The 22,219-nt window shown below is 37.0% G+C and overlaps 1 protein-coding gene across 2 annotated transcripts; it reads left to right on the top strand.

Annotated features, from left to right (window-relative positions):
• The first annotated feature begins 12,987 nt into the window (after nt 1-12,987).
• LOC128017802 (macrophage mannose receptor 1-like) lies at nt 12,988-17,418 on the top strand. Of its 2 annotated transcripts, none has more exons than XM_052603363.1 (4): nt 12,988-13,049; nt 13,126-13,491; nt 14,130-14,572; nt 17,071-17,418. In XM_052603363.1, exons 1-4 carry the CDS (start codon nt 13,013-13,015, stop codon nt 17,233-17,235), a joined length of 1,011 nt encoding a protein of 336 aa, XP_052459323.1. In that variant the 5' UTR covers nt 12,988-13,012; the 3' UTR covers nt 17,236-17,418. The 2 variants fall into 2 exon arrangements, with proteins under 2 accessions (XP_052459323.1, XP_052459322.1); XM_052603362.1 differs by having other exon boundaries at nt 13,123-13,491.
• Nucleotides 17,419-22,219: the final 4,801 nt, after the last annotated feature.

Raw genomic sequence — 22,219 nt, 5'->3', positions numbered from 1 at the left:
TTCTAACCACAGGTCCAGAGCTGTTGTTCCAACACAGCTTTGCAATGCTGTTTGCAAATGTTTGTGGTAACAACAATTTCAACTCATTAAACTTCTGATAACGCCAAAACTTCCAAAACTGAGACACACCCCAAACACACACAGTCACCTCTCAGACTGAATGAGTTGTCTCTCACATCTTTTGCATCCATGAGTTAAGAATGAAAATGCAAGTGTATCAGTATGTTGGATCCATGAAGTCGGTTTTAAAGTGACAGCAGCCTATTACTGTCCTTCTGCTGTCTGTGTCAGTGTTAATCAAACCACAAAAGACAGAGAAACAGCCTCACTGCTCTTTGATGAATCACTTTAGCAGCATTACTAAGGATTCATTTGTATTTAATGTATACTATGCAGTGTTTTCTATTAAATAATGCTTGATAATTAGGTATTATTTTTCTTTTTTTCTTTTTTTCTCTTGTTTCAAAACTGGAATGGAGAAAATGGGTTTATAAAACCCTGCACTACTTTAGATATATAGCTAAGAAGAGCATTGCATTTATAAATCAAAAAAATTGTGTTAAATCAATTTTACGAAATTAACTTACAATATTAATCAACAATTTTATTTTTCTATATCGCACAGCCCTAACAGGAATCCTGTCGAAGGCTTTGTGCATCCCGTATCGATTCGTCCTGATGGAAGAGCCGAAGACCTGGGCAGAAGCACAATCGTACTGCAGAGAGAATCACATTGATCTGGCGACGGTTCAGAGCGATGAAGACAGAGTCAAACTAAAGGAGGCAGCAAACACTGTGAACTTCCAATCGTTTGCCTGGATCGGCTTCTACAATGGTGTGCTCACCTGGCGATGGTCATATAAAAACACGGTCATCAGCTACACAAAGTGGGATTCCTGGGAGCCGGACATGTACCGCACACAAGAGGCTTGTGCATTTATAGACAAAAACCAACAGTGGGGTGATTCAAGCTGTCTTGAAGAAAAGTACTTATTTTGCCAAACTGGTAAGATACTATACAACACTTACAATCTGGATGCCTGGGAATTTTCTGTGAGGTTTTACTCTCAGAGATCCCTTTGATTTGCTCATAATATCTTGTTTTCCAGGGAAAACATTCTTAAAACATGCATTAACAGGATAAGCAAAACTGCATTAGATATTAACACTCGTTTTCATAGAGAATCTTTATTAAGTGCAAGTTTTCAGTTTGTTTATGCTTCAGGTGAAAACAAAATCAGTCAAAGCATTTTTAAAGCAAGGCTTGTAAACTGAAAAGTCATATATATGATTGTGTTTTTCATGACATTAATCTTAAAATGTCATGCAAGCAAATGGCAGAAAGTGCATACAAATGTTAATTAGTAGCTTGCCATTTCACACAAAACATTTATCTGATGCTTTTATTCAAATCAAGCACTTCATCAGAGCTTACTATGACAAATTGCAAATACAAGCTTGATTAGTACAATAGCTTGCGATCAGATGCTTTGTTTAATTCAGCCATGAACCAGGGTCACATAGAAGCACATTTCCACCACAGGATACATGTGAGATGAAAAGTCGCAATTAGAACATAATACAGAATTACTTTTTTAAAATTATTATTATTATTATTATTTTTTTTATGTAAACTTAGAATTGTAATTCTGACCAAAATGTGTTTCAACAATCACTTTTACAGTTGTTTTGCACAACATTCTCTGTTATGACCGTAAATCTGACTCCTTACAGACAAGACCCAAACAGAAGAAAGGTTTGTGTACATCCAGATGAGCATGAAGTGGCGTGAAGCTCAACTTTACTGCAGGACGCTTTACACAGATCTGGCCACCATTACAGACGACACCGAGAACACGGCCCTCACAACTATCATATCTGAAAACAGCGGCCTGGACGCCTGGATCGGCCTGTCCAAGAACCTGTGGCTGTGGTCAGATCAGACCAGCGTGTCCTGGTCCTCAGTGACATGGCAGTCTGGACAGCCTGATAACGTGAATGGAAATGAAGAGTGTGCATGTGCTGGGACAGAAGGACAGATGGCTGATGACACCTGCTCAACTTCACGTGCTTTCTACTGCAAGACCCGTGAGCTCTTGTGTTTCTCCTCCAATACACTCTTAAAATAATGCTTGCAGAATCCACAAACTAACCATTTTGGGTTTCTCAAAGAACCTTTCAGTGATCAGAATGATTGTTTTCTTAGAGTGATGAACATTTTTAAAACCTAAAGAACTTTTGCCACTGTAGTTCTGAGGATGTTAAAGGTTCTTTAAGTGCCAAAAAAAGAAGTCAATAATCTGCATTCTATAAGATTGATTAATTAAAATGTATTAAGTGTGTGTTTGTTTCTCAAAGCTGAAGATAGGAAAATACAGATTGTGAGAGTGGCAGTGAAATCAGATGGATATATGGACGAATCTGCAGTGATGGAGGCCATAGAGAAGAAGGTGAGATGATGCTGTGTTCTTTGAACATCATTAACATGCAATTAGATTTTGAATTTGTTTTTATACTTTGCATTTTACAGACACACACACACACACACACACATACGTATATATGTTATGTGTAAAGCATCTCTATAACATTACATTTCTCCATCCCAATCATCCTTATAATCATCATTTATTAACAACTCAACAAAATTTTTAAAACAGACACTTGATTAGGCTCATTTGGTAGCAAGTTAATATCGGAAGGGTTCATCTCCCACAAATGCATAATGTGCAGATGTGCAATAATTTACATCTGACATATTAAATAGTAATTTAAAACAGTGACAAAGACCAGCTCCTATAACAGAGGCATCATCACTGTGTTATAACAAATATAGCAAAAACATTTTTAAAACATCAACACATATAATAACATGTCTTCTATGAGATAAATAAAAATCTTTGATGAATTTGATGTAATAGGTAAATGTGTGATATTTTGTAAAATCGTGTGAATGAAAATAATTTGTGCAGACGGCAATGATGGTTTGGCTTCAAGAAACCTGCAAAGCTATACACTACTTTGCAAAGTTTTAGGCACTTGTGTAAAAATGCTGTAAAGTGATGATGAGGTCAAAAAATTGATTTTTATTAATAAATAATCAGATCTCTGTGTGGAGCACTGCCTGCTGTCAGACTCCTTGTGCAAACATACATCTCACTGGATTAATTGCAAAAATAATGTTTGGAAATGTAAACTGATATTTACTACTGACATAGTACAGCAAAACATAGAAATAACTGACTGAAACCCTTTCAATAAATACATTACAGTATACAACAAATAGCAACAACTACAGCAATTGTTTTCCAACCCCAGTACAAACCATCATTGCTTTAATACAAATGATTTTACAAAATATCACACATTTAATATTACATCAAATATGAACAATAAAAATGTATTTTTATTTTTCTCATTGAAAGCGATCGCAGCCACCCATCTTGCGTTGTCTATTTAAGTGTCATTACTCCAGAGATAATGCTATGCCAACTGTTAAGAATAAAAGACGAGGTACATAAAATACAGTTCAGTCATTTGGATGTAGCACAGTGCTCATTCATAAACGGATGTGCTTTGAGTCTATAGATTTTATTTGTGGCTAGTGTTTTAACACATCTGATCTTCTCTGGAAGCTGGTTCCAACTGTGGGTGGCAAAATAGCTAAAAGCGCACTCCCCTTGCGTTGAGTGAACCCTTGGTATCTCCTGAATATTGGTAGCTTGATCTCGTTCACTACTTACCAATGAAATCTTGTCTCCAGATGAATCAGATCCTCTCAGATCAGGGATTGAACACCGGATCCAACATCACATGGCGAGTCCATCCTGATGGGAAAATCTTCCACCAGACAAACATCTCTCAACAGACGCCAACAGATAATAAATAATAAAAAATACTGTATACAAATATTTATGAACCTTTGGAGATATTTATGATAAACTCCATCAGATTTATTTAGCAGTTTATACACTGACATTGCTAACAGTTTAAGAATTTTCATTCTGTTATAATTCATTAAGAAAAAAATAATGATACCCTAGTATTGGGCTCTTCTAGATACGAAATAATTCAGTAATTATTATTAACATTTGTAAATAATAATTGAAATGTCAATAATAACAGTGTTTTTATTCAATGCATTAAATAAAAGGACTGAAATTACTCAAGAACAGTTATTGGTATGGTCCCGCATGAGCACAGCATTTTCCAGTTTCATTGACAATGCCTAAATAAACTTAATATACATAATGAATCATCTCAGATCATGCTAGAGATCATGATCACCAGGATTTATTCATGAATCACCAGAGCTGCCATCACTAAAGGAATAGTTCACTCAAAAATGAAAATTTGCTGATGATGCACTCCCTCTCAAGCCATCCAAGTTCAGGATGAGTGTGTGTCTTCATCAGGTTTGTAGAAATGTAGCACTGCATCAGTGTCTCATCAGTGGATGCTCTGCAGTCAATGGGTGCCGTCAGAATGAGAGTCCAAACAGCTGATAAAAACATCACAATAATCCACAGCACTCCAGTCCATCAGTGAACATCTGGAGAAGACAAAACCTGAAACACATCCAGCATTAAGATGATTTTAACTCAAACACATCTATAATCCATAATAACACTTCCTCCAGTGAAAAAGTGTTCTGTCTGAATCAGGAGAGAAATCTGCACAGATCAAGCAGCGTTTAAACAGATCTAAACAAATATGTGGCTGGAGTTTGATGTGAGACACAACAAGAGAAGCACTTTTTCACTGGACGAAGAAGTAGGGGTGGGTGATATAACTAAAGTCTTATTTTCACAGTATGAGAAATATTATTTCACAGTATTGATATACCTACTTGAAGGCATTTACTGCCACCTACCTACACGACACCAGCATGATGGCTAATGTAAAACTGCACCACTGATCTATAATAAAGGATTATAAAGGAACTGGACTGCTCATGATGTCATCAAAGTGAAGCCACTGCGCTGCCATATTGATGTTCTCTATTATTCCCTTACATTCTATCAAATCAATAGAAAATAATATGATTTTAATGAGAGAACATTACCAAACCAGAGTTTTAATATCTGAAGAATACCTCTCTATTTTACTGATATTATCATTTCTTATAGTTTTTATCTTATTTGTACAGCACTAAGGTCAACTGCTGTTGTTTATCGGTGCTTAATATATGAATGAATGAATGAATGAATGAATGAATGAATGAATTCTCACAACAAATGTCCGAGCATGTAAACGGTTATTTGTTAAATGTCAGGAATTTCCCTTGCTTACTAAGAAGTGACATATCATATTCATTACAGCAGCAATGAGGATGAGATCCTCAACAAGTGTATTACAAATGACAAAGTGCTCATTCTGAAATGTGAATAAAGATTTATTCTGTGTATGTGCAGATACCTTACATCACATTGTAGTGTTATGAAGTGCTGTTCATGTAATAGTGCTTTTATTCATACAGCAGGCTAACTGCAATGTTTCAAGTCAAGATTAGTAGATGAAGTGACACCAAATGAGCAAGCCAGAGGCGACAGCAGCAAGGAACCGAAACTCCATCGGTGACAGAATGGAGAAAAAAACCTTGGGAGAAACCAGGCTCAGTTGGGGGGCAGGTCTCCTCTGACCAGATGAAACCAGGAGTTCAATTCCAGGCTGCAGCAAAGTCAGATTGTGCAGAATAATCATCTGTTTCCTGTGGTCTTGTCCTGGTGGTCATCTTGACAAGGTCTTTACAGGAGATCTGTATCTAGTTGTCCTGGTCTCCGCTGTCTTTCAGGGCAGTAGAGGTCCTTTCTAGGTGCTGATCCACCATCTGGTCTGGATACGTACTGGATCCGGGTGACTGCAGTGACCCTCAGATCTGGATACAGACTGGATCTGGTGGCTACGGTGACCTCGGAATAAAAGAGAAACAGACTAATATTAGCGTAGATGCCATTGTTCTCATGATGTAGCAAGTACATAGGGTGTCATCTTCTCCATCTACATGACGTCATTAGGATCGGTCATTCAGAAGCATGGCTTTTCTTATCACTGCTGATGACACCCAACTCTACACTCATTCCAGCCAGATGACCCGACGGTAGCTGCTCGCATTTCAGCCTGTCTGAGTGACATTTCTAGCTGGATGAATGACCATCACCTTCAGCTTAACCTTACGAAGACAGAACTCCTGGTGATTCCAGCTAACCCATTGCTTCATCACAACTTCTCTATACAGCTGGGTTCATCAACCATAACTCCTTCGAGGACAGCCAGAAACCTAGGAGTTGTGATGGATCATCAGTTAAGCTTCACAAACCACATTGCTACAATGACCCAGTCCTGCAGGTTTGCCTTATACAACATTAGGAAGATTAGACCCTTCCTGTCAGAGCAAGCAACCCAACTTCTTGTCCAAGATCTTGTTCTCTCCAGACTGGACTATTGTAATGCTCTCCTGGCTCTTCCTGCATGTACTGTCAAGCTTCTGCAATTGATCCAGAATGCAGCAGCGAGGGTTGTCTTCAATGAGCCAAAAAAAGCTCACGTTACTCCTCTCCTCATCAGGTTACACTTGCTACCAGTAGCCGCTCGCGTCAAATTCAAGGTACTGATGCTTGCCTACAAGACAACCACTGGCAGAGCACCAACATACCTAAACTCACTGGTTCAATCTTATGTGCCCTCCAGAAGTTTGCGCTCTGCAAGTGAACGATGCCTTTTGGTGCCATCAGGATCTGCCACCCGCAGTTGATTTTGATATTCTAGGTTTTATCAAATTGACTGAGTTTTGAGGACGCAGCGGACGTAGAGGATTATAATGTAACAAGGTACTCTATACTGCACTTCAAAAGTCAAGTCAAGAGGCATTTATTTGTAATTTGCATAGTTAACACTGGGGAAAACTGGGCATTGAAATGCTTGTGACGAGGCTCAGACATACAGTGACAATAACAAGACATAAGACATAGACGTACATGGAGAGCACTGAGGGTCTTGAGTGACTACAGTGCCCTTAGACAGAAAGACATAGACAGAGCAGTATATACAAATAAGTGGAAGTAACAGGTACAATAAAGGTAATCAGTGTTTAGAATATATAGAGTACATAAGAAGTCCTGAGGTAATATTATGATTACTGAGGTAGAACGGTGTCTAAAATGTCTTTGTAGTGTGACGTAGAGCTACATGTAGGAAAATTAAAGTGGCAGTGCAGATGCAATAAATAAACTTAACAGCAGCACACATTCAGATGTATTCCTGAATAGAGCAATGTCCAAAAGTCATTACAGAGTGTCACAGAGTAACATGAAGGAATAAAAAAAGTGGCAGTGCAAGGCAAGTACAATGAAGTTAACATAAGAGCAGCATGTATTCCATTTTTAGATGGAGGACAGCTAATTGTTAAGTAGTCTTATGGGTTGAAGATATAAGCTGTTCTTCAGTCTGGTTGTCCGTAAACGGATGGATCGGAAACGTCTGCCAGATGGCAGTGTGGCAAACAGGTGATGAGCAGGGTGAGTGTGGTCCTTAATGATGCTGCGAGCCTTTCTCAAGCAGCGAGTCTGATAGATGTCCTGTAAGGCTGGGAGTTTATGTCCAGTGATGAGCTCTGCTGTTCTCACCACTCGCTGAAGAGCTTTGCGGTCCAAGGAAGAGCAGTTGCCGTACCATACAGTGATGCAGCTGGTCAGAATGCTCTCTATAGTGCAGCGGTAGAAGTTTGACATAATGTCAGAGGAGATGCCAAACCTCATCAGTCTCCGCAGGAAGTAGAGACGCTGACGGGCTGTTCTCACTATGGTCTCTGAGTGTAGGCTCCAGGAAAGATCCTCAGAGATGTTTATGCCAAGGAACTTGTAGCTCTTAACTGTCTCTACTATCTCTCAGTTGATGTGAATGGGAACGTGACCCTCTCTCTGTGACTTCCTGTAGTCTACAATCATCTCCTTGGTCTTGCTGACGTTATGAGAGAGATTGTTATCAGCACACCATGTTGTGAGTGCATTAACCTCATCTCTGTAGGATGTCTCATCGCCATTAGTGATGAGTCCTAGGATAGTACTATCGTCAGCAAATTTGATGATGGTGTTGGAGCTATTCTTAGCAGAGCAGTCATAAGTGAACAGGGAGTACAAGAGAGGACTGAGTACACAACCCTGTGGGGCACCAGTGCTGAGTATAAGTGAGGAGGATGTGTGATTGCCAATTCTGACCACCTGGGGTCTGCCGGTCAGGAAGTCCAGGACCCAGTTACATAAGTGACTGTTAAGACCCAGATGTTTCAGTTTGGCTATAAGTTTGGTTGGGATGATGGTGTTAAATGCAGAGCTGTAATCAACAAACAGCATCCACACATAGGTATCTCTTCCCTCCAAGTGTTCCAGGGCAGAGTGTATGGCCATTGCAATGGCGTCATCAGTGGATCTGTTAGAACGGTAAGCAAATTGTAATGGGTCCAAGGTGTCAGGCAGAGAGGAGCAGATGTGGGATTTGACTAGCCGTTCGAAGCACTTCATGGTAACTGATGACAGTGCTACAGGGCGGTAGTCGTTCAGGCAGGAGATGGTTGTTTTCTTGGGAACAGGGATGATGGTGGTTTGCTTGAAGCATGTGGGGATCACTGTAAGTCTCAAGGAGAGGTTGAAGATGTTGGTGAAGACATCTGCTAACTGGACAGCACAGGCCCTCACAACACGTCCGTGTATGCCATCAGGACCTGGAGCTTTGCGTCCGTTGACTCTCTTGAAGGCCTTACTCACTTCGTGTGTGGTTAGAACCAAGGGGCAGGTGTCAGTGTCAGCAGGTATTTTCACAGCAGGAAATGTATTGTCTGCCTCAAAACGAGCATAGAATGTATTGAGCTCATCTGGTAAGGAGGCAGACAAAGACACACCACTGCTTTTCCTTCCTTTGTAGTCTGTGATGTAGCGTAGACTGCTCCACATGTGTTGGGGGTCAGAGCCATGATATTCTGACTCCACTCTGTCCCTAAAGTCTCTTTTGGCTGTTTTTATTGATCTTTGAAGGTCATACCTGGACTTCTTATAGGCAGTTAAATGACCAGAGTTGAAGGCAGCAGTCCGTGCTCTTAATTTGGCCCGCACCTCACCGTTGACCCATGGTTTCTGGTTTGGGAATGATTTAATGTTAATGGATTGGACAACATCCTCTGTGCATTTGTTAATGTAGCCTATCACAGAGTCTGTGTATTCCTGTATGTTGTCTCCAGCTGCATCTTGAAACATCTGCCAGTCTGTGAATTCAAAGCAGTCCTGCAGTGTGGAGATGGCCTCTTCACTCCATTGTTTTAGAAAGCATTTTTTTTCCCTGTTTGAGGCATTGTCTGTAGGCTGGTAACAGCAGGATGCTAATGTAGTCACCTTTGCCAAATGCTGGTCAGGGGAGGGGTTTGTAACTGTCCTTTAGTGTTGAATAGCAGTGATCTAATGTCTGATCACCTCGTGTGGGGAAATTTATGTGTTGGTAGAATTTGGGAAGAACTTTCCTCATATTCACCCTGTTAAAATCCTCAACAACGATAAAAGCAGAGTCAGGATGAGCAATTTCCAATCCGTTTATGGTGCTGTACAGTTCGTCCAATGCTTTACTTTTGTCCACATGAGGCGGGATGTAAACAGCTGTGAGAATGACTGAATTAAACTCCCGCGGGAGGTAGAAGGGGCGCACTTTAACGGAGAGCAGTTCAATCTCAGGGGAGCAGTGTGTAGATAAAACTGTAACAACATTTAAACCATTCTAATGCATTTCCATTAATGCCAACAAAGTATTCTATTTTATGCAAAATAATGTTGTGGTCAATTGTGTCAAACGCAGCAACCACAATCAGATGATAAGAGCAGATCATTTGTAACTCTAAGGAGAGCAGTGTCCGTACTATGATACAATCTAAATCCTGACTGGACGGTTGAAGGCTCTGGCCTCCAGGCGAATGGTGGCGACTCCTCCGCTCCCTCACGGATGGCAGTCACCCCTCCACATCGCAGGCGGCCGGCAGCAAGCTCGTCCGTCCCTGACAACTCACTCCAGCCAGGATCTTCGGTAGTGCGTCCCTTCTTCTCGTGGGAGAAGGAGGCAGACTGAACTGTAATTTCAAAATAAACACAAAACAGCGCGTCAGCACCTTGCAGACGACTGCCACGCGCAAACAAAAGCAAAACAGAAAATAAAGCCCAGGCCTGGTCCTATCTTGTCTTTCACTGTTGACGCTCCTATTTTGTATCCTTCCAATCTCCTCTGGGGGACTCGAGACCGGTGAGTGGAGCAGGTGTCGCTGATTTCCAATCACTCCATGGCTGTCGGCCCCGCCCCACTCGTCACAACAACTGTTTCTGATGAACTACCTTGTTTGGTGGAATAATACTGTTTTAATTCAAATCATTACACTTTATTTGCTCTGTTTTATTTTATGAAACCTTACTACGTATAAGGAATACATGTTTTATAAAAGCAATAATCCCTGTGAAGCCGTGGTTTACAGTGAATTTATAACAGATAAGGGTGTTTTAGTCACTTCACGTCATACCCAAAACGCCCCTCAGATGTTATCACTATAAACCACGGCTTCACTGGGATTAATGCTTTAATTAATTCAACATACAAACATAACATTTTTAAAAACTGTAATGCTAGTAAAACGCCACATAATTTGCACTGAGTGATCCAGTCTTCATACAGATCCGTGGATCGGGCTCAGGACAGCCGACACAGATTGGTAAAAAAAAAAAAAAGCCTAATCATCCCAGGTCCTGATCCTTGAGATCGTCTCGGGACATCCCTAAGTTCATTGATTCATTAGTCATGTAAGGTCACTTTCAGAGATGTATAGTAACGAAGTAGAACTACTTCACTACTGTACTTAAGTACTAAAAGGCCGTATCTGTACTTTACTAGAGTATTATTTTTTTCTCCTACTTCCACTTTTACTTCGGTACATATTTTCGCTGAGTTTAATACTTTTACTCCGATATTTTTTTTATGTTCTGCATCGTTACTCGTTACAATTATAATAATGTTACGAATCATTCCATTACAAACCACTGCCAGAACTGTAGATGGCAGGTTTGATGAAGCTGGCACATCATTGAGCGAATCAAGCGAGACTGCGCGTGCTGACTGAACTGCTGTGAGGAGAGAGATGAACACCGAGCCGAGCCAGATAATTACTCGTTCACGAGTCAAGAACCGGTTGCATCGGTTTTCGGATGACCAGTAACGTTAGTTCTTTCTGACAGTTCGATTCAATAAACCAGTTGAAGAAAACAGTTCACCGATTCTTTTCCGCTCGATGAAATGCCGTCATTGGCGTTGAGTGCACATGGGCTCATAACATTAACACAGAATCAGTTCAGAATCAATCACCAAAAGAATCAGTTCGGTTCCAGACGCTCTGTGTGTCGGTTTGCTTCACGCTAAATCACACATGCGCAGTATCATCAGCTCCTCGGTTCCAGAATCGGACGCGTCTGACAGAAACGGTTCTTGACTCGTGAACGAGTCATTATCTGGCTCGGCTCGGTGTTCATCTTCAGTTCTCTCTTCACATCAGTTCAGTCAGTGTACTGTTTGAGTCAATGAATTACTCCGGGATATTGGTTTGTTTTAACTCAGAGGGAGTGTCAGACACATTAAACAAGTTAACAGCTTAATTCATCTGTGGAGACGCGAACTGTTTAAAACGATTCAGTTCGATTTGGTGAACTGTTTCAAAAAGATCCGGTTACATCGAATGATTCGTTCGCGAACCAGATATCACAAACTGCTTTGTTTTTAACTGTCTTACAACAGACACGGAAGAGAAGACAATGCTGGATAAAGTCGTAGTTTTTGCTATTTTTGGACCAAAATGTATTTTCAATGCTTCAAAAAATTCTAAATGACCCTCTGATGTCTTACGGGTTTGAAACAACATGAGGGTAAGTTATTAATGTCATAATTTTGCAAATTGGGCTAACTAACCCTAGTAACCATTTTTTGTTTACAAGAAGTTACAGTCAAAGGAATTGTGATTGTCCTTTAGGTTAATCATTTGAAATAGTAAAAACAATATGTTCAAACTTTTGACTATTTTCTTTAATAGCTACATAACACAATACTTCTACTTTTACTTTCAATACTTGAGTAGTACATTTTAAAATAGACTACTTGCAATACTTAAGTACAAAAAATGTTGAATACTTTAGTACTTCTACTTAAGTGTGGTGCTTAAAGAGCACTTCTACTTCTACTCAAGTCACTTTTTTGATAGAGCACTTGTACTTTTACTCAAGTATGGTTCTCTAGTACTTTATACATCTCTGGTCACTTTAGATGGTGTATCTGATGGCAAAAATAAGTATAGACTGGGTTGTTAAATTGAATTTTTTTTTCATGTATTGTGTCAAGACAGTCATGTTATAGAGGTTAAACACAATCATTTCTGCAATACTTGTTTTATAATTGTGAAAAACACTTCTCTGATCTGTTTTCATGGTCTCTAATGCTTCATTATTTGAATAAAGTGCCTCATACTACAGCAAAACCAGAATGTAAATCAGTAATTAGTGTCAGGGTCTTATGTACAGTACTGATGATGTTTTGCATAACGTAATGTATAAAGAGTTGTTTAGCTGGTAAAAGACAAGTAAAACATTATGTTAATATAATGGTGAAAAGATCAACCTTCAGTCGCTCCAGAGCAGGTAAATTGCTTGCTGTGATTGACTTTATTCTGAAGGTTTGGTTATTATTTTTCTGCCGAAGTTTTAATTAAATATTGTTCAGTGTAAGACGTTGAATTAACAAACATGAAATTACGGATTGACAAAAACCCAGGAATGACATGAACAAAACCTGATAATGTTCTTCAGTGTGATGTTTCTACCTGACCATTAAAAGAGTTTTGTTGCTATAATTGATGAATTTAGTCAAATCACATGCTTTGAAATGCTTAGAAATACAAGTTGTATTCTTGTGATTGATTTCTTTCAGTGAATAAACCTGTGAAGACAAGATGATGCAGAACAAGATTCAACTCGTGGTTTTTCTCGGTGAGTGTAAGTGAAAGGAACTGATGTCAGATCAGAGGTTTAGAGAAACTGAACTCTGTTGATTTTCCTGCAGCAGGAATCCTGTCGAAGGCTTCATGTGATCTGTATCGATTCATCCTGATCGAAGAGCCCAAGACCTGGGCAGAAGCGCAATCATACTGCAGAGAGAAATACACGGATCTAGCGACGGTTCAGAGCGATGAAGACCGAGTCAAACTAAAGGAGGAAGCAAACACTGTGAACTTCAGCTCTGTCGCCTGGATCGGCTTCTACAAACACCCTTGGCTTTGGTCGTATCAAAACACCATAATAAGCTATGCGAGGTGGGGTAACCCGCAGCCGAACATGCCTGACACAAATGAGGCCTGTGCATTTGTGAATAGATTCGGACAATGGGTTGATGCAAACTGTACTGAAATAAAACCCTTCTTTTGCCAAACTGGTAAGACACTAAATAACACTTTTGTTGAGTTATAATATGGATGTTCAGTGATAAACTTTGATTTGAGTTTTATAAAATGCATACTCATGCACACCTTATATACACTGCAAAGAAATGTTCTTCCTTAGAGAAAAGAAAATGTTTGGTTTAATTTTTAATTTATTTTTGCATTTGCACTGTACAGTCTGAAAACTGAATTGAAGCACTATATGAGCCAACAATATTTACATAATGTACATAAATTACATACTTCTTTCTTGTACTTGAGAGAGGAATTTAATCAGACCATTCAAACAGGGTTATTATAATTAAATAATAATAATAATAATAATAATAATAATAATAATAATAATAAAGTCATTACCTGAAATAAAATAAATGGTACCATAAAAATAATTGTATTTACTTTTACATTTAATACTGAAATAGCTAAAACTAGAATAAACAAAAGAGACATTTACAGGCATTTAATTAAAACAATGAAATTATTAAGAAATCACTTGTTTGTTTCTTTGGCTTAGGATGAGTTTGTTCTTATTTTGAACAAACTAAGACACTCATAATTGTATTAAAAAATGTGTAACTTATATTTTTCAAGCATGTTTTTCTATCCTGACCACAAATCTGACACTTTACAGACAAGGTCAAACTTACAGACAAGTTCAAGTACAGTGACAAGATCGTGCTGAACTGGTATGATGCTCAAACGTACTGCAGATCACATTTAACAAACCTGGCCACCATTATAGATGACACAGAGAACTCGTTCCTCGCAAAAGAGCTTGTTTCAAAGAATGACTGGGATGCCTGGATCGGCCTGTCCAGGATCCCAATGCAGTGGTCAGATGACAGCAGTGTTTCGTGGTCTTCATTGGAATGGGAGTCCGGGCAGCCTGATAATGTGAACGGCACTGAAGATTGTGTGAGTGCTGATACGGACGGACAGATGGCTGACGACTCCTGCTCAACTCTACAGCCTTTCTACTGCCGCGAAAACAGGAAAATACAGCGTGTGAGATTCACAGTGAAATCAGGCGGATCTCTGGACAAGTCAACAGTGATGAAGGCCATAGAGAAGAAGGTGAGATGATGCTGCATCATTAATATACTGTCATGATTCATGATTGCATTTTGTCACGTCTAATGTGCACCATTCTATCAGATTTATAATGTAAATCATTTATAAACCTAAGTCAAGGCTATCTTAATATGCTAACTGTTCATTGCGACATCAAAATATTAATTTATCCTCTGGCCCTCTTCATTTAGGAGTCACACTTGCCTCCTCCATGGTCAAAAGCCAGGAAATGTAACTTTTTTATTATTATTTATTTTATTTTATTTTTAAGGAAAATTAATGTAATACATTTTTGCTCAATAATAGTTTTTGATTATTATTTTTGATTATGAGGGAATTTTATGATACCCTGCAATATATATATAATTTCTTTTTTTAGGTTAAGCATTTAGATATATATCTTGACATTCTAAACTACCTTTTGTCAAGGTTTAGATATTTTTGTTTAGATTAGTATCAGTTCTTACATTATGATTACAGTCAAACATTAAAATCTTGTTAAAGAAAAAAGAACATAGAAAACATTTTTGTTACTCAGTATTTGTTAATTAAAAAAATCTAACAAAATTATGAATGGATAGTGATAATTCAAAACAATTTAAACAAATATTTTGTAAATAATTGACATTTTATCAAATCTAATTAAATAAATGTTATTTCACATATTTTCTAAATTGGTTCTGTTGCAGTCTTACCAGTGTATTTCTGTGTATAAATGTCTGTGTGTGAGCGTGGGTGTCTATGTTGCACTCCTGATATTATAGAGAGTCTCCCCTTGACTGCTGCACTATTTTTTTCGGACCAGCGGCTGATTTGTAGTTTGTACCACCAAAAAACTTTTGACTATTACATTTTTTTTTTTTGACCCTTTAACATATCCAAATCATGTCCATGATTTTTATGTGTGTTATTAATAATGTGACAAAGTTCACCAATTATCATGTCATTCCGATGAAGTTAAGAAATGTAAAATTAAAAAATGTAAAATTTTTCAGTCAAAAATAACCGAAGAGGGCCAGAGGTTTTAACCCTTGCTCTGAGTTTGCATTTTTTGAAATCCACATTCAAGAAATTACAGTGGATGCAGCATTGCTTTCATAAAAATGTTGCCAAATATTAAAGATTAAGTAAACATTTGAATTACATTTTTAATAAATATTAAAGGATTAGATTGTACTGCACTCTAAAGTGTAAAAAAAAAATCATCCGGCATGTGCGCCCTCTGTAGACACTTGATGTAATATATAATATACATAAATTAATCAAATTGTTTTACTGCATTATGTTTTGATATTTTATTTGAAACAATTATCATTGCCAATATTATATATGTATTTTACGTCTATTGTTTGCTTTGGTAAATTTTTATAACCTAAAAAGATCAAATAAAAATCCAATTAGCTGATTACCAAAATAATCGTTAGTGACTAGTGCTAAAATTTTGAGTTGGTTCTTATTTGTATATTTTCATTTTTATTTTAGTTGCAAAAGAGTGTGTGTGTGTGTGTGTGTGTGTGTGTGTGTGTGTGCGCGTGTGTGTAATATATATATATATATATATATATATATATATATATACAGTACAGTACAGACCAAAAGTTTGGACACACCTTCTCATTCAAAGAGTTTTCTTTATTTTCATGACTATGAAAATCGTAGAGTCACACTGAAGGCATCAAATCTATGAATTAACACATGTGGAATTATATATGGAATTATATACATAACAAAAAAGTGTGAAACAACTGAAAATATGTCTAGGTTTTTCAAAGTAGCCACCTTTTGCTTTGATCACTGCTTTGCACACTCTTGGCATTCTCTTGATGAGCTTCAAGAGGTAGTCACCTGAAATGGTCTTCCAACAGTCTTGAAGGAGTTCCCCGAGAGATGCTTAGCACTTGTTGGCCCTTTTGCCTTCTGTCTGTGGTCCAGATCACCCCTAAACCATCTGGATTGGGTTCAGGTCCGGTGACTGTGGAGGCACCCCATCACTCTCCTTCTTGCTCAAATAGCCCTTGATGCCTTCAGTGTGACTCTAAGATTTTCATAGTCATGAAAATAAAGAAAACTCTTTGAATGAGAAGGTGTGTCCAAACTTTTGGTCTGTACTGTACATATATATATATATATATATATATATATATATATATATATATATATATATACACACACACACACAATACACATTTTTCTTTTAGAAATGCTGCCTTAGCCACTAACAGAAATGTATATATAAATTCCAGTACAAATATCTAAACATAATTAAATCATGATCCATTTACCCGAGAAGCAAAACTACTTAAAATATTGAGTTTAAAATATATTAGTTGAGTTTTTGCTTAAAAATAGAAGACAATTTCTGCCACTGATTTAAAAAAAAATACTGATAAAAAAAAAAATTCAATGTGTTCATTTTAGTAAAAAAAGAAAAATACGAAAGGTTTTAGTTGACTGATGTCTGACCGGTCGCTCTCTAATCACTGATGTAATCTGGGATCTAGATGAAGCAGATCCTCTCGGTTCAGGATGTGAAAGTCAGATACAGCATCACATGGAGCGTCCAGCCTGACGGGGAGATCTTCCAGCAGCAGGAAACACGAGAAAACCAGAACAACACACAAGACACAGCAACAACATGTGACGAGCTGGGGCCAATGAAACGCTAGAGTCTGGTACTTACAATAACTTCCAATCGTTTATGAGTGTGTAAGGTACAAGAATTTACAGCAAAAGAGAGAACATGTTTATTACATTATCACATTTAATACACTTAATACATGCACTGCTACTGTTTATCTGAAGCTTTACATACTGTACAAATACTTAAGATTATAAAGTACTACACAAATGCATTTGAAATGTTACTTTCTCATTTCACTGATCACCGAAATATATTTAGTGTTGGTTAGAATTGGTTTGAATGTGTAATTAATTTCTAATTAATTAATAAACTTCTATTGGGGTCCTGTAACTAGTTAGTATTTAGTTCTTTTAAAATATTAATATTTGATAATAATGCAGAAATAATGATTGAGACCGTAATGAATTGGAAATCTGCCATGTAGGCTTTTAGAAATGCATTAAACTAAAGGATTGATAAACACATTGCTTATTTGATTCATTCTATTTTTATCCTGAACCTGCTCCTGTGTTTTCAGAATCATATTGTATGCTTCATATTTAGGGAATAATAAATGGGTTTTAGTAACTGATAACTGGATTACACATGATTTGTTGTTTGGTTTATAACTAAATCTTAAGATTTCAGATGAAATTTAGAACAACATTCTTTCATTGATTAGAAATAATATAATCTGCAATAAACAATTTTGCACTTATTTAGAAATGTACAAATTATATTCATACATTCATTTTAGAGAGCAACTATACATTTGCGTTGTGTTTTACTTTCTTTTATATTCATTTATTCTTCATTCATTTATAATGGCATTATCATTAAATCATTCACTGTAAAAATACTGCTGCAATTATTTATAGCAACTTAAAATTGCTTGAGTTAACTTATATATCCAAAGTTAACTGATACTAAATGTCTAAAGTTAACTAAACTTATTATTTTTAGCAAAAAAAAAACAAAAAACAAATTAATTGCAACAAACTAGTTTTTAAATATACTTTTATATTGCAATAATTTCACATTCAATCTAACAAATAATGTAGAAACAACATAAAGACAGTATATGCTTGATATTTTATTTATTTTTTTCATAATGAAGGCGAGTATATCTGATACCAATAATACTGATGTCCCTGTGATTTTATTTGTCTAATATTTAACCACTGCCTAGCTATCCAGAATTATGGTATAATAGAGAGCTGTCAACTTTTACTAGAATTAAAAAAATAATGTCCAATTTAAGAGAAAACAGTCTTCACATAAACCCATTGTAAATGTCAGATTTAGCTACATGTGGCACACATCGTAGTTTCTCATAACTCTTTACCTTTTCAGACTCACTGCAACTCTTAAAGTGTCCATAATGAGCTGAGAAGCTGAATCTGGTGTCAGAAGAGGGAGACAGTGCTTGGGTGGCCAACCTAAGCTCCTCCCACCCGTTAATTTAGTTAAATATTTATAATACTTTAAACAGAAATAAAATAAATAACCACATTCGTTAACCCTCTAATTTTTACACTGCTAGTTGAAACAACACATTATTTTTGTAAGGATGGTGTTGTGAAGCAGTAATTTTGCATTGCTGTGGTTTGTGGTACAATAACATTTGTTAGATTTTTGCTGCTCAGATGAAGTCTGAGCACTGAAACATGTGCAACTAATTCAATAAACTCATCACTCAATGAGCTCATTTTCTTTATCTTCAGCATCACTTCGTCTCCTGCTTCTGCTCTTCTCTGGCATCCTCAGTCAACTTCTTGGTTGACAGAAGACTGTTAATACAGTTATGGCATCTGAATTTTAGGCTTCCATCGAAAAATCTCTCACTGCAACAAATTTTCATCAAGTATTGTTGTGAAAGCGAAGCCTTAACCAAACCACATCCAGCACATCCGATTGATCTGTAAGTTTACATCAGCCAAATGAGCTCAGTTGGCTTGTCATGCTCATCCATCTGTGAGTCTGATCAGAGATCATTTCCATGTCTTTTGATTTTGCTTAATGGCCTTTAGATCAAGGAGATCCATCAAAGTCTTCAGGTAATGAGAGGTTTTGCATGAAGGCTAGATTACTACAGATTTATGTGATTTAAGCCCAAAAACAAATGGCAAACTGGCAGCTACGTCATTTCAACTCTGAAGCCAATACTTGATGATGCAGTGCTGTATATATTATTATAATATAAAGTATTAGCTCCCTTATTTATTTATTTTATTTTTTTTTAAGATCATCAATGTATTTTTTATATAACACAAAGATAACATGAGTAAACACAAAATGCTATTTTTTAAATTATGATTTAATTTATTAATGGAATAAAGCTGGCCAAATCTGCTTTGCCCTATGTGAACAATCGTTTGCCCCCTTCTGAAAAAAATCATGAATGAACTGTGACTAAGCACATTATTTTCGAAAGCAGAGTTAAATTTCATTAGCCACACCCATAACTGATTACTTGCAGATCTGTTGAATCAAGAAATCACTTAAATAGAAGCATGCTAAAATATCTCACAAAGAGCAACACTTCATGCTGCGATCTAAAGAAAATCAAGAACAGATGAGGAACAAAATAACTGGCATGTATCAGTCTGGAAAGGGTTACAAAGCCATTTGTAAGGTTTTGGGACTCCATGGTCAGAGCCATTATTCACAAATGGAGAAAACTTGGAACAGTAGTGAGCCTTCCCAGGAGTGACCGCCCTACCAAAATTACTCCAAGAGCACAATGACGACTCAACCAGGAGCTCATAAAGAACCCAGAACAAAATCTGGAGCTGCTTTGCAGCTTGAGGACCTGGACAACTTGTCATGATTGATGGAAGCATGAATTCTGCTCTCTATCAAAAAATCCTAAAGAAGAGGATTAATAACTATTAAAACTTTATCTGCAGCCAGAACTAACTCGGATGTAAAATCACCAAACTCTTTAATAAAGTCTATATGGTGCCCTGGTGGCCTGTATACAGAAGCCAGTACAAACATCACAGGGGATTTATCATTAACATTTGTTAACACAGCGGAGACCAGGACAACTAGAGCCCCAGATACAGATCCCCTGTAAAGACCTTGTCTCAGAGGAGCACCAGGACAAGACTACAGGAACCAGATGATTCTTCTGCACAATCTGACTTTGCTGCAGTCTGGAATTGAACTACTGGTTTCGTCTGGTCAGAGGAGAACTGACCCCAACTGAGCCTGGTTTCTCCCAAGGTTTTTTTCTCCATTCTGTCACCGATGGAGTTTCGGTTCCTTCCCGCTGTCGCCTCTGGCTTGCTTAGTTGGGGTCACTTCATCTACAGCGATATCATTGACTTGATTGCAAATAAATGCACAGACACTATTTAAACTGAACAGAGATGACATCACTGAATTCAATGATGAACTGCCTTTAACTATCATTTTGCATTATTGACACTGTTTTCCAAATTAATGTTGTTCAGTGCTTTGACGCAATGTATTTTGTTTAAAGCGCTATATAAATAAAGGTGACTTGACTTGACTTGACAGAGTTCAGTGTTTCTGGCACTCTCCTCATTCACCATTATGTCAATATATACTGACAAATAAAACTATGACAAACAGGTCACAGTCTATTATTCTCTGTATATTTGCATACTGCCTACTGTTTTTAGTTTTTAATAATAATAATATTAATAATAATAATAATAATAATAATAATAATAATAATAATAAATATATATATATATATATATATATATATATATATATATATATATATATATATATATATATATATATATATATATATATATATATATAGCCTGAATTATCTCAGTTAGTTCTCTTTGGTTTATATGAAAATGACAAATAATTCAGCAAGTAAGTCATGGTGCTGCCATCTTGTGCTCAAAAACATGAAGCGGTATGTGGTAATGCATTTGAATATTGCAAATTTTTATGTTATTATTATTTTTTTTTTTACAGTGCAATCTGTTAAAGCTAATTTGTAACTAGATGCAGAAGTGGAACATATGCACAAAAGTGAATTAAATGAAAATAGAGGAGAAATTTCACAACAGTTTCTGTTACACAATGTTATGTACTGTAATTAAAAGAACGATAACTGATCAACTGTATTTTACAATCATCATTTGGACACCAAACAGAAAAGGCAAAAATAAAAGACGTGGATGGTTACACAGGAATAAACAACAGAATCACATTCATAATCCACAATTTTATCTTGTTCTACAGAAGAAACATCCTTCAAACCATATCTTTTACAGGGAATATCTCTTGAATCATTTCATGCATCAAAAATTTGCCTAATACTATTATTTATGCATGTTCTTATTTCGATGAGCTTAATACTTGATGTCAAAATGAGGAGTTGCTATATGTGATAAAGACACTGAACTCTTCTACCGTTCTTGTCACAACACAGTACGACAGTAGATGTCACCTGTTTTTGTTCCTGTTGTTTTGGCTAGTGGGAATTTGTTAGGAGTTTTTCTAATAGTGGTTGATCAATAATGGATTTTACAGGTACAGATAACTGGCACCTCCAATAAACCTGACATCCAAACTCACAGAAGAGCATCTAGTCTGGAGGAGATCCTCTGGAAGCAACCTTCCATAAAAAGTAACAATGTAAAGGCATTGGTTTCTGTTTTTATAGTGACCAACACACAAATGTAACATTCTGTTTTAAGAGGAAACATTCCGAGCTCCGAGTCTGGCCTGAGTGAGTCATGATGTGAGAAGCAGATTCCGAAGCTCTCAGCATTATACAAATGTGTTCTTTCACGTGAAAACTAGGCAATAAACACAGGCCTTCTTATTCACCGCTTCAGTCGGATGAGACAAAAAATATTATATTTAAAGAATTAATATAAAAAATGCATAAAAATGAATAAATTAAATGAGTTATATTAAAATAAATTTAATACAAATATAAAAATAATTATTAAGACAGATGAGGTGTGCGCCGTTTTTCATTTTTCACCTTTCTCAGGTGACAAAAACACTTTTATTCGCTGCAGAAGGCTAAA

The sequence above is a fragment of the Carassius gibelio genome, chromosome A7, assembly GCF_023724105.1.
Source record: "Carassius gibelio isolate Cgi1373 ecotype wild population from Czech Republic chromosome A7, carGib1.2-hapl.c, whole genome shotgun sequence".
Taxonomy (NCBI): Eukaryota; Metazoa; Chordata; class Actinopteri; order Cypriniformes; family Cyprinidae; genus Carassius; species Carassius gibelio.
The sequence above is the reverse complement of the archived record's forward strand: the minus strand, read 5'-3'. Positions and strand labels throughout refer to the sequence as shown.

Excerpts from the sequence above, each read along its gene's own strand:
- LOC128017802 (XM_052603362.1), top strand. The coding sequence starts at position 13,013 with ATGATGCAGAACAAGATTCAACTCGTGGTTTTTCTCG. Across the intron at positions 13,050-13,122 it reads TCAACTCGTGGTTTTTCTCG|CAGGAATCCTGTCGAAGGCT; the intron begins GTGAGTGTAAGT and ends ATTTTCCTGCAG. Across the intron at positions 14,573-17,070 it reads TGAAGGCCATAGAGAAGAAG|ATGAAGCAGATCCTCTCGGT; the intron begins GTGAGATGATGC and ends TCTGGGATCTAG.